At 35.6% G+C, this 14154-nt stretch overlaps 1 protein-coding gene across 2 annotated transcripts in view; it reads right to left on the reverse strand.

The window, feature by feature from the left end:
• Prss12 (serine protease 12) overlaps window positions 1-14154 on the reverse strand; it is a 66603-nt gene that overhangs the window by 25168 nt on the left and 27281 nt on the right. For both annotated transcript variants that reach the window (XM_063260707.1, XM_003477121.4), the window contains exons 3-5: window positions 8582-8760; window positions 6758-6899; window positions 3074-3270 (exon numbers count right to left, since the gene is read on the reverse strand). In XM_063260707.1, coding sequence (XP_063116777.1) covers window positions 3074-3270; window positions 6758-6899; window positions 8582-8760 — 518 coding nt within the window. The remainder of the gene's footprint in view (window positions 1-3073; window positions 3271-6757; window positions 6900-8581; window positions 8761-14154) is intronic.

Here is a 14154-nt window from a genome sequence, read left to right on the forward strand (position 1 = left end):
CACACATTGATAAATTGGAAGTGTGAAATGTGGTTAATACCATGTGCTTCAAAAAGTTTTATTGTTTTGTGTTCATATTTCCAGCTTTACAATCTCAAAATAGGAAGATACAAGAGGAAATGACTGAATCCTGAGGTTAAAAGTAAGGACTATCTAATGACTTAAGATCTATTTAGACATAAGACAAAAATGCGTGTACATATGTATGTAATGTATGTATGTACGGATAGTAGAGATGTCATAGTCTCCTACCAAGTATTTTGAATTTTTCCCTCTATATTTTTTCCCTCACGTTTATTCTACCCTCCTAATCATACATTATGAACTTGTCAAGAATGTTTTGTTAGAGAATCTTAATCTGTAACTAATTCAAGACTGTTATGAATCTTTTATCTAAATACTAGTTTGAAGAAATTTGTAATTGGGGAGCAGGAAGAATTCCCGGTATCTTTCTAGATAACAGCTTTTATGGCTGGTGTCTAGATGTTCCCTACAAAGCCTCATGCACTCTGTGGTGGGGGTGGTTTGGGAGGTACCTGAATCTAGAATGCATGATGCTATGTGATTACTAAATCAGCCCACTGATTGCTTTGGCACAGGTCTGGCTACTCCAGGGTGTGAGTGCTATATGCACTCCAGGGCAAGTAGCCTGCAAAAACTATAAGGAATAGACAGAAGGCTAGTTGCTTTCTCCTTCCTGCTTGCTGCAGACTATTTGTTCTCTGTAATGCCCCTTTGACATGCCTCCTTGTCTTGGAATTAACCAACTATGGACTGAAACCTCTACAAACTGAGCAGAATAAGCCTCTCCTCCTTTAATTTTGGGTATCGGTATCTGGTCTCAGCAACAAAGAAATGTTAAGTAGGTCAAAATTTGGTATCAGACATGTGGGGTCATTGTTCTGACTATAACTGAGCAGGTGGTTCAGGAACATTTGGAATTGGCTTGTGAGAAGAATTTGGGAAGATTCAGAGATGCCAGCTGAGAAAGTAGCCCTGCAATGCCTGAGGCTGTGCTTGACGGAAGAAACCAATCAAAGCTCAAAAAACCAGAATGTTGGTAGGAATGCTGATAGTAAAGACATCTTGGGAATAAGGACTGCATGGGCTGTTGGACTCCAGAATATATGTGTTATGCCTTGTCAGAAAGCTTGTCTGCATTTTGCTCATATCCAGAGACATTGCCTGAGACTAAGGATGGCAGACTAATTAATCCTTCAGAAGAAATTTCAAGGAAGTATAATGTTAAGGCTGTGACACGGATGCTTTGGGGACTTTTAAGCCAGGTATATGCTGAGGATCAAGAGTACAGAACCCAGCAGAATGACTCAAAACATTTGAGTTTGGACAGTAAAGTTGCAGCCTGCAAAGGTGGATCAGAGATGAAATTGGTTGCTCAAAAGACTGAAAAGAAACAGCCAAGTCTTTTAAAAGAAAACAACAGAAAAGATGGCCTGAGGGTAACACAAGAACCAGAAGGACACCAACTTTACAGCCTCAGAGTTTCAAAGGTGAAAGCTGTTTTGAGAAGAAGCCTCAGTGCACTCTGTTCCAGCATGGCAGTAACCTAGAGAATTTTTTCCTCTGGACTGGGTTCAGAGGGCTCAGTGATTCAGGCACTCAACCCTCACACTCAAGAAAACAGGAATCCTGGCTACTACTCCAGCTGGCTTCAAACTGGTGTCATTCAGCTGACTTTATGTGCATGCAGAATGCAAGAGTTGTAGGGTCAAGAAGGCTTCCATCCGGATTTCAGAAGAAGGCTTAGCATGCCATGCAGTGTGTCCCTGAGAGGACAGTATGTGAAACTGTGAGTGTGAAGCCAAAGGTGCAGTAGAGAACACAGAAGTTAACAGAAGTGAGCAATGTGGGTCATCAGAGGAAAATTACTAGGAGGGAGCAGACTCAGCCCAACAGAGAAGTCATGGGAGCTACAACCACCAGAAGTGCTATAGGGGTGGAGTCACCCAAGACCTTTGGGGTTCATATCTTGCCACAGATTACCTCAGATACTGCATATGGATTTTGGACATGTAAATGTTTAACTTTTTTTTCATTTGTACAATGGCTTGCAGCTAAGAATTTGCCTTAAATCTCAGAGGAGACTTTGGACTTGGACTTTTTAGCAATGCTAAAACTGTTAGGACTTTGGAAACTCTTAGAGATGGACTAAATACCTTTTGAGTAAAGGGATGTGCATAATGTTATGGCTTGTGTCTAGATGTCTTCTCAAAGCCTCAGGCAGTCATAGAGGGGGTTTTTCAGAGATGGTTGGATCTAGAGTGTGTGGTGGTAGGATCAAGGATGTGTGATTACCAAATCAGTTCGCTGATTGCTTTAACATAGCTCTGGTGAGGATTAATGGTGTGAGTGCCATACCCATAGTAGGGTGGAAAGCCTGCATAAACTATAAGGGACAGAAAGAGGACTAATGTGGTCTATTCTGCCTAGTTGCTGTGGATTACTTATCCCATGCAATGGCCCTCTTCCCTGAATGCTGTCTTGGAGTCAGTCTACAAACTGTGAGTCAAATAAACCTGTCCTTTAACTTTGGATGTTGGGTATTTTATCTCAGCAACAAGAAAATTAACTAAAACAACAGTATATGTTACAAAGGTGAGTGAGATGTTAACTCCAGTGAATCCAGTGGAAGCCTCCTGAGAAATGTGAAAAGAAACAAATGGCCACTGATCAAGGACTGAACAGTCCACAAGATTAGAGAGGAAATAAATCATGAGACTGAGGGGAAGGAATATTATTTTCTTACTTTTTTGGTCCTGTCCCAAATAGCTCGTTAGAATTCAAGATAAATAAATATCGGGATAGGAGATCAAGGAATAGTGGATTGGATATGGATGCTTCTTCCTCTTTTCAGGAGCATGTGAAACAAATATTTTTAATGAGAAGTTTGAACTAAGTAACAAAAAACAAATTCCTAGGGACAAAAATTTCGTCACATTAATGGACTCAAAAGATTTTTTTTCTTAAAGAGCTTCCCTTCCAGATCAACAGCTAGAGACATGGTGGCGGCTACTGAATTATGGGATACTCAAGAGCTGTGGCCAGTCCTCACCCAGAGAGGGTTTATGCCCATCACTGCCAGGGTGGCAGGTGATGCCCACATCTTCCCGATGGCTGCAGTCATGTTTTCCCCATTGTCTCCTGGAACACTGAAGGAGACTGGTTTCCTTTCCTGAGCAGCTGACATCATCCAGCCCTATGGGCCCTGGGCTTTCTTCAAAATGGTCTGGAGAGGCTTGTTTGCCATACCTGTGATGACAAAGTAAGCATTATGCATGGGAACTGCTGTCTCATGTTTCAAGCAATGATAAAACAACCTAATTAAGTGTCATAAACTTCAGTAGGAATTTGCTTCTTCTTTACCTTGGAGCCTCACAGCTGTGTTTGTTTCATCACACATTTTAATCATTTTAATTTTTTATTGTTTCAATGAATAACAAATGGGTAACTCATTCTTGTGTTCACCTAAAGTTGAACCCACCAACCAGAGATAATGCAGACAATGCAATAAACTTCAAATTCTTGACCATGTAAGTAACCCTGTGAACCAGGGAGGGGAAAAAATTGTTTCATTTTGGCCTCTGATGAACTATCTGAGTTTATCTGATTTGATCAGCTTCTCTAGGCCTTTTTAGTAACTTCTCTGAAATGAAAAGTGTATGAATTTAGTGATTTGCTCAAGGATAGTACTTAATCCCTGATAAAGTCTGGATTTCCATCCATCAGATTCAAAATAATGACAATGTTCTTATCATTTCACAATGATATAAATTTGATGATCAAAATGTTTACCAATTACACTTGTGTTAACTTTTTTCTGTCTATGATATATGCATTACAATAAATTACAGATTTTAAAATAGGAAACATCTGCATTATGGTTTGATTGGAAAGGTCCTCTAAAAGGCTCATGTGTTCAATCAGAGGTGCAACTTTTGAAAATCTGATTGGATCACATAATTTCTAACTTTATCATCAAGTGCATGAATCCATCCATGAGTGCATTAAGTGAATGGGCTTATTAGGAGGTGGGGCTTAACTGAAGGAAACTCGTCACCAGGGAATGGCTTTGAAGGTATAGGCTGATCCCAGTTCTTCCCCTCTGACCTTGACCCTTCTGATTCTGGGCTGCAGTGAGGAGGACAGTTTTCCTCTAACACATTCACCTTGTACAATGTTTCTGCCTGCCCCGAGGTCCACAGCCACACAGCCAGTCAACCACAGGCTAAAACTGCTAAAACTATGAGCCAAGATAAACTTCCTCTTTTAAGCTGTTTTTCTCAGATATTGGTCACACGAGTAAATCTTTCAATAAATCAATCTGAAATATTTTTAAACTGGCAGTTAATTTGGTTTGCAACTTCTTTTGCCCTGCTCTCGTTTTCTTTTGTTCCATAAACTCCAAACCTTCAGAAGTCACTGAGCTTAAAGATCTTTAGATGTCTTTTATGTCGAAGAAATTCAACTAAGTCGTGAGTGTGTGGCAATCAGTTTCTTACTTGATATTTTGTTATTTCTATATTAAGAATATGAAGAAAACTTTCTATCTGTTATGAGTTTGTTTTCCTATGCAACCTCTTATTAAATTTATTTAACCAATTTAACCAAATTAAAACAATGCAACTTTTAATTAATGATTTTAATTTTTTCCTATTTTGCTAATCAAGTCATACTTAGAAAGTAATTAACCTAAATTCCATTTTGCTATCACTTTCAATTTATATCATTTTTCCAGAAAATTTATCAATCTGATGATTTTCTATTTCAACTATATGACATATAACATGAAGTTATTTTATTTGGGATTGATTTGCACAAAGATACCCAAACTTACTTCTCATTCCACAAGAAAAGCCTCTTTCAAAAATGTCTTAAAATTAAAAGTAATAGTAGCACATCTTATTGTACAGAACTTCTAACACATTATTGAGGATGTTTTAGAAATAAGAAATCTAAGCACTCGGTGTATGCAATACAAAACCTTAATGGCTTTAAGATATAAAATAAATACAATATGGAAAAAATATGGATATCACTTGATTCTTTTCATTAATAAAGAAAAAAATGTGAAATAATTGGCAAATAATGGAATACATGAATTTCCTAAATCTGTAAATAGAAGGTACAAATGTTAGTGTAACAGAGATTCATCTAAACATAAGATAACATGCATTTTATTAGTTAAATTAAATATCAATAAATTTAATTAAATTAATGTCATTAATCAAATGTCAATATTTGTATGTTGCATCATATCTTTTGACCTAATCACTTTCAATAACTTTTCTGCGCATGGAAAATTCAGCATGTGGGGCAGTTATATACATTTGTATCTTCCTGTTATCATTATTTATAACCAAGCTAGGAAAATGAAAATTTTTAATCTAAAAAATTAATCTAAATGCATATTATTTTACCATTAAAACTTGTGATTATGTAGCAATATAACAATTTAAAAAGTACATACAAAAATTTTATGTTCTCTACTAAACCTGATATAAAATATCCTGGTAAGGCAGAACCTGAAATTAAAGACCAAAATTCAATTCTAATGAGAAAACTCTTATATATACAACTTTACTGCAAAGACAACTTGAATTAGCAAAGTACTGAGATGAGTGAGAGAAAAGGCATGGATGTACCCTCAGAAACCTCACAGGCTAGAAGGGAGACTGACAAGTGACGCTAGAACATATAAGTTACAATACTAAAAAATGGAAAATTGTGGTTAGCTTTTCAATTTTCTTTTTCCCAAACTTTCTCTGATTTATATTACTTTAATAAATGCTTAAACACACTTTGCCTAGGTTAAATAAAAGTATATTTTTTTCAAAAGTATATTTTTTAAGGCTTAGCAAATATTTGCAACTATTTATAGCTCAAGCTGAAATAAAATAATTTTGCCAATTTTTTTCAAGTACGAGACTATTAGTTCAAGCATGTAGAAATATGAAGAAAAAAAGAATGGGCCTTTATAGTCATCATTCAAATATTTGGCTCAAAGGCATTATCTGCAGTTACTTTGCTCTGGAATGCATTATGCATGTGACATGAAATATATCACTCAACGTTTGACACTCAGCTGTTGAATGGGTGAGGTTAAAGGTGAGTTCTAAAGGCCATCTCATGACAAGAGAGCTGTTTTTCTCAAATAAAAGTGATAATTATCATCTCTTTCTGAGAAAGGAAATAATGTAATACCAAACTATTTGACACTGGACTTTGCTGCGGGTTTTAAACCCAGTAATGTCAAAACTAACAACATCCCATGGCAGTGATGTGTGGAATGAAATCAACCATTCAGTCTCACTTGAATAGACACAAATGACCTACAAGTGACCCCTGGCCTTGACCAATTTAGTCAAGAAGAGCACTGTTGGTAAGGAAGGTGGAAGAGATACATGGTGAGCAGTGGCCTTTCGTCATTTTGGAGAATGTCACTGAATTATCATTGCACTTTCATATGTAGGTAGGAGGGTAGGTAAGTACGTAGGAAAATAAGTGATAGAGGATACGCAGATGACAAACATGAGCTGGAGGTTTAGCTCACTGGCTCAAGTGCTTGCCTGATAAGCATGAGGTTATGTGTTTGATCCCCAATACTAAAAAAAAAAAAAAAAAAGACAAAAAGCATGTATTTTAGTATTACAGAAATTTCAAGTAAAGATTAATTACATGATGAGACTTTTAAAGGTATAACTTGACATTCAGCAATCTCATTTCAATGGGATCTTACTTAAATCCCAGCAGTCGACAAGCCACGTAAGTATTGAGCTCAGTCCAGCCATCGTCACAGACAGTACCCCACTGTCCCCTGTAGTACACCTCCAAGCGACCCTCATGGCTGCCTTTCCCTCCTGCAAGTCTGATGACTCCATCTGTAATAAGAAGGCGACACTTGGACTCAGCAAATTAAGTCACAAAAAAGGCAAAGCAAAGCAAAATGTTCATTTTACAAGCATTGTCGTATTCCTGCTCAGCCTTTTGTAAAACTTACAACTGTTCTCAAAAGCCTGCGGTCACTGCAGTGTTTCTGAAGTTGGCCACAATATCTATCTGTCCTAATATGTATATTCCCACTGCATGAGTAGAGAGCATATTCTGATAAAATTCCTAACAATCTACATTGACTTTTCTAAATTAAAATAATATTGAGAAAATTTCCCATAACTGCAATCTCCATAAATTTAAGCAATACTGGTTCGACACATTTAAAAAGCAATAGAACATAGTAACTCAAAAATATTGCAAAATCTTAGCTGCAAATAAAAAATACTGAAATATGAAGACAGAAAAGGCTATGCTGGTTAAAGAAAAATCTATCATGTCAATGCATGTATTATTTCTTAGGCATTCATAAGTTATAAAAATGATAGTACATGTCTTGCCTCTGTTTTTTTATTGATAATACAGATCTGAAATTTGAATCTTATTAACTCAATGAATAATTAATTTCCAGAGTATTCTATAAAAAGATTCTCAGCAGAAGCACAGAACATAAATTTCATTTTAAAAAGTAAATTTAAAAGCCATTTCCATCTGAGCTAATTCAACCCCTCTGCCTCTGTGAAACATAAATAATTTGGGTGAAGGTCACACTTTATGACTCTCTGGGATTTTTTAAAGCAAACAAAAATCTCACAGAAGCAATCATTGATTAATAAAATATTTTAGTATGCAAAGCACTGTGACACAGATTACCTCATCTGACCATCCTAGCAATAATACAAGACTCTCATCGTTTGAAAGAGAAAATGACAGTTCAAGAAAATAAAGTACTCTAGCTTAGCTCAGCATAAATTATAAATTTCTATTGTATATAATGTTTTATTCTGCTAATAAAAACAGCAGTGGAGATTTTATTAAAAAGTGTAAATTCAATACTCTGTAAGCCCTAAGAAGATACTCTGACTTTTTGTAAAGTAATCTTAGACAACATCTCCCATCAAGTTAACTTTGACAAGAAACAACAGATCTGTGATGTTGCAAATTCTCTTTCATAGCTTTTCTTTTTCCCTCTAAACATGTAAGTTCATACACACACAACAGTTTGCACTCAAGACATATCCTTCCTATATTATGTGACCTAGATGGATAGGCGTGCTGCAGTTTGGGATTGTGGGAAAATTAATCACAGCAAAGCTCCTTGTTTTCATTAATAGTGTAGCTTTACTCAAAAGTCACATCAATACAGCTTTATACCAGCTATAAACACATTCTGACAAAAAGACTGGTTAATAGATGAATTAACGAAACATGTCCTTGTAGTACACACTACCTGAAATTTATCGTTGCACATTGGTTTTGATTACCATGCACTATGTTTTGCAACAAAGTCATATTTTTAATCTAGTATTACAGAACTGTGCAACTTTAAATTGAAAAATTCAGAAACATCCCAGAATAAGGAGGTAGCATTTACTAATACAGCTTGTGTTAGATTTTTTGTTTGTTTGTTTCATTTAGGGTATTTATTTGCATGTTCAAGGAGCAAAAAAGTTTGGCAAGTCCAAATGGTCCTGAGGTGAGGGCTGGTACGCTAAGATGGTGAAACCCTTACCTGTAAGGGGAGTGCAGGATACTCCAGCATCTTCTTTGTGATTGCAGTTATGCTCACCCCAGGAACTCTTTGGACACTGCTCAATTGAAAGCTCATTTCCAGTGCAGTGTACTTCATCCAACAATATTGGGCCAGATCCTTCCCCAAAATATGCCTGGTTCCATGCTTTGGCAATGCCACTGAATAAACAAAAGAACATAAGTATTCTGGACTCAACACCAAATGTTGATTTGACTTACTGTATTTCTTTTGCTTCTGATAAAAACATACTAATTAATCCCCCATAACAATTCTCTCCAAAAGCCAAAAATGACTTGTGTATTTCTTTAACATTTGTTCTTTTTATTTTCTGCAATTGCACATATTTCAAAGACTGGCAGGCATCCCCAATATTTGCTTTTCTTCATCAGTAATGGAACCTCAGTTGTTTGTTTTGTTTTGTTTTGTTTTATTCTGTTCTGGTCTGGTTCTGGTGGTGCTGAGGACTGAACTCGCTGCCTTCACACAAAGCTGCATCCTTTTTTATTTTGATACGTAGTCTTGCTAAGTTGCCCAGGTTGGGCTCAAATTCACAGTTTTACTGCCTCAACCTCCGAAAGTTCTAAGATTACGGGACATGCCACCACACCTGGCTGGAAACTCAGATTTTGAAAAAGCTAATGGCTATCCAAAATAAAGATCGTATTTCCCAGCCTCCTCTCCTTCTAGATGACTGAGTTTGTTTGTGGTAAAACATACATAACACAAAACATACAATTTTAACCATTTTGAAGAGTACAGTAAATAAGTACACTTACTGTACAACCATCAGTCCCACCCATTGTCATCATCCCTAAACAAATCTCTGCACCACAACTTGTTTCTTCCAGTGATACTTAGGTAGAAAAGTATCAGGTATCGCTTCTGATACAGGGCTTGCCCCACTTCCTTCTTGCTGATCCTCCCTCCTGGCTGAATCTTGAGAAGCTACCTTAGGACATAACCTATCACAGTGAGGACGACAGAACCTCAGCAAGAAAGAGCTCAGGGCCCTGATGATTTGACTGCAGAACCAGCAAACTATCTTGGAGCCAAGTACCTTTGGTCTCCTGAGAGAGAGATAAACTCATCTAAATTTGTCTAAGCCAGTGTTATCTTCAGTCCTCTGTTGCTTGTAGCCAAACCTATTTCGAACAAAAACATATTCATCTAAATTTATTAGTGGTAAGTTTCTTCTCCTACAATTTAAAATTGCACTAAGACCCTCAGTTTCAGTGAAGATAATCACAGTCACCTGTTGAAATGATCAATGACTTTAAGAGCTGCATGTCAATCCCTTTTCACCTTTGAAATTTTAGACTATGACATCTGGGTTTTTTTAAGTTTGTCTTTCAATGATATTGCATTTGTTGCCCATCATTTTACATACCTGTTTCGTATAGCATTATAATTGTCTTGAAAATATGCAGTCAAAATATATTGAAAGAAAAATATTTGCTAAATGATTGTAATACTCCAGGAATGGTAAAGTGTCAATCAAATTTGCAATTAAAAAAGGAACTTGTTTGACTAATTTTAGTAGATATTATGAAGTTTCTTTTAAGAAAACATATCTAAAAACATTAAAACATTTAAAAGTTAGAAGTTAAATACCTTTAAAACAAAAGTTAAGAAATGTTTATTCCAATATCACCTGGCCCATTCTCTGTTTAAAATTTGGAATGTGTGCTGGGGAAGGATAAAGGCATATTTACAGGAGAAGGTATGAAAGAGCTGAGCAAAGAAAAAGTACTTTCATTCCCTGCTTGAGCAGGTATTTTTGTGGAATCAAAGTTTTAAAATTCAGAATCCTAACACTTAAATCACTGTCTGACATCTGTAGAACAGGGGGCTCCCAGCGGTCTGCTCCAACAAATATCAAAGAATAATACCTAGAGATAATTGGATAAATGTGAAGCAGTCTGCAAAGGAATCCTATCACAAATTATACTGTCAAAATAAATTTCAGGAGTGAGTTTGTTTTCCTAAGGAAATGTAATATCAGAGTAAAAAGTCATTTCTACCTGCATTGGTAAGAAGAAATAAATGCTTAATTAATGTAATTGTTTCAGATGAAGGTTTCAGTCATTTTAGTGTCTAGTTGCCTTCAGAAGAGTGCAATAGACAAGATATCTATCTTCATACTTCATAACACCAGAATTTCCAAGAGATGCCAAAAACAGTGCATATTACCAAACTCACACATAATATGTTTTCTACACACACATACATACGTGGTATGTTTTCTTTTTTACACACACATAATAAAGAAGACTTCATAAAGTATCCATAGTAAGATATTAACAATAAATATTAATAAACTAGAGCAATTGTGACAAAATATGATGATAAAAGTTATATGAAGGTGATACCTTTGATATAAAATATCTTATTAACTGTATTCAATTTTCTTGTGATGATGTGACCTGATACAATGCTTCACATGAGATAAATAACTCTTGATGAATTAATCTGATAATTATAAGATATTATTAATTCATGATTCATTAATGAATTGCATAATAAATGAGGCAGGCTTTGTGAGGTGATGTTAGGTTACATAAGAGTTACTTGAACATAGCACTATGGAGAGGACAATCATTCTGTTTATCATGAGAGCTTCTAAGGAACTTACGGGAGGGTAGTGTATACAGTATGGGTATGCTGGACAAAAGAATGATTCACACTCAGCACTGGACAGAACAGTACAAAACTCGACCCATTACTAAGAATGGTACTTTTTCTTACTTTGTGTAAAAAAGGCTAAAACAAAATTTCATAACAAAATAGTAGACAAATAGGAATAGTCATTATACGTCATATAGTTATCTTTAAAGTAGTTACTCAGAGTACAAAATATAGGCATTAGAATTGCTCCAATCAATATTAGCACACACTTTCCTTTCTAATGAACCAAGAAACATTCATAGTATAACTGACTTGCAGTTTTTTCCTTTTCCTCCTGTCTTCTTTCCTTTCCCCATCCTAGTCCCTTTTTCCTTTTGAACAATTTCTTTCCATTTTAAATACCTATTGTATATTTTAGACCTTATTTGCTCTTTCAGTTCTCACATCAGAGAGACAATATGATAACTGCATATCTGAGTCTGGTTTATTTCACTTATGAGTATGGTCTCAAGTTGCATCCCTCTACCTATAAAACCTTCAAGTTTATTCTTCTTTATGGCTGAGTATTACTCCATTGTATAAAAATACATCTTTTTTATCCAGGGAATGGCGTTTTAAAATAGATGAATTGTTATCATGTGCGAGACTCTGGATTTGATCACCAGCAATGAGAAACAAGTAAATAAAGTCTATAAGTTGTTTATTTCTGAAATTTCCATTTAAAGTTTTCAGATTTTAGGTAAATGAAACCAAGGAAAGTGAAACCACAGATAATGGGCAGTTACTACTACTTTGATTACTGTACCCAAATGTTATTCTTTCCAAGCTGAGTCTTTGCAGAGAAGTTTGTATGAACACACACTCTGGTTTAAGTCTGGGCTATTTTGGGAAAGTTACTAAAGCCTTTCCTGAACAAAGGATAAAAATGACGACTTTGCAGAGCTGTGAAAGTTAAACTAATGTAAACCAGTAGTTCAATACATGTTGGTTCCCTTCCCTTTTCTGGCATTTATGACAGTTTCCATCCCAACAGCTAAAGAGCAATCATAACACTCAGAATCTTAACGTTTTCTGGTCCTAAGGTTGTAAGTTTGTTTTACTTATTTGAATGTAGTTTTAAAAGAATATTTATGGAGGTAACTCAGCCTATAAGACATTGGACAAATGTATACATTTTAAAATTAAAGATTATTAGATGATATCCCAAAATAACTTATGACCTGTATCACTTAACTACAGACTCTTGTAATGGAAACATCAATAATCAGAGGCAAGCAATCTGAAGTATTTTAGTGCACAAAGTATTTTAAAATGAAGGTAGTCAGTTAAATACTTCCCAGTACTGGTAATTACACCTTTGCACTAACCAGAATCTCCAGCCTTTTTAAATTTTTTTGTTTTGAGCCAGGGTCTTGCTAAATTGTTAAACTGCCAAGGCTGGGCTCAAATCTGCAGTCCTTGAGTTTACATATGTACACAGCTGTGCCTGACTAAACAAAACTTTTTGTGCAAAGAAAGCATCAATGGTTTTAGAAAAATGTTTTTTAAGACAAATGATCTTGCAATTGTCTACAAGGCTGTGAAGGAATCCAAGTGGTATAGAAGAGATATCCTCTCCCAAAAGAAAATATTTCCACATAACATATGTATTATATTAAATAAGAAAACCATTTAATCCATATAAAATAAAACTCAAAATGCATGTAGATCTCGAACAGTTTCTAGATATTGAAAGAGAAGAGTTGAATAACTAAAATGTACTGTTTTCTATATGCTAAATTATACACTGATAATGGTTCAAAGAAGAAAGCTGCTTGGAGCTGTGTACTGAAGACCTGAGGCTCCTTTTTAAAGCAAAGATTCAAGACAGGAGAGAAGAAGCCCAACATGGAGCCTGCAGAGCAGACGTCAGCTAATAAGCCAAATCCAGAATGCCACCTGTTTTTATATGACACATAAACTAAAAGTAGCTTTGCATTTTATAAATGATTAGGGAAAAGATTCAAATGAAAATATAATTGTAACTTGTGGAAATCAAATGAAATTCAAATTTCACTTCTCAAAAATGAAGTTTTATTGGAAGGAAGCCACAGTCATTCCTAAGTTATTGTATAAGGCTGCTTTTGTGCTACAGTGGTACAGCTGAGTAGTCGCAAAGTCTAAAATATTTGCTATCTGATTCGTTGCCGAAAAAGTTTGCAGACCATTGCTCTAGTGGGGAGATTAATAAAAGCAAATATGGAACCTGATTTAGAGGATGCTGAGAGAGAAAAGAGGTGGAGACATGAAGGAGACAGAAAGATTAATACAGTTCTTGAAGAAGCCAGATGGGAAGGCAGACCAACAGCCCCAGTGGGATCTTTGCCCTGAGAGAAGTATCAGGAAACAAAAAGGTCCAGCAAGGGAAATTTCCGTTTGAATAGCTCATTAAGCCACAATAGGCGCCATAAGCAAACCTGGGACAAACAAAATTACAAACTCAATAAAAACAAAAAGGAAATGCAGACGGTTTAAAGATGAGAGAGAAAGGAGAGAGGGATAGAAAAAAAGATGCAAATGCAAGAAGAAAAGAACAATAAAAAAATACTTGCCTAGAACAATAGGGATATAATTCCTGTAACCTTAGGTGTAAGAAAACATTTCCTAAGCAAGATAGCAGTACACTTAGGAAACCCAGATTTCAGAAAATAAAGTTTAAAGAAGCTAAATTCAACCACATACAAACTGAAAACTATTATACAGCAAAAATACATCATAATCAGAGTCAAAAGTAAACCAACAGTCTGAGAAAAGCATTTGCAATACATTGGAATCCTAAGCAAAATAATTGGGAAATCAATGATGATAATGTATTATTCCATTTTAAAGAACAGACCAGAATAGTCACAAAAAAGGAAACATCTGTAGCCGCTGATCTTATAAGGTGC

This window comes from Cavia porcellus, unplaced genomic scaffold (assembly GCF_034190915.1).
Source record: "Cavia porcellus strain 051 isolate PalLab524CR breed Dunkin Hartley unplaced genomic scaffold, mCavPor4.1 scaffold_14, whole genome shotgun sequence".
Classification (NCBI taxonomy): Eukaryota; Metazoa; Chordata; class Mammalia; order Rodentia; family Caviidae; genus Cavia; species Cavia porcellus.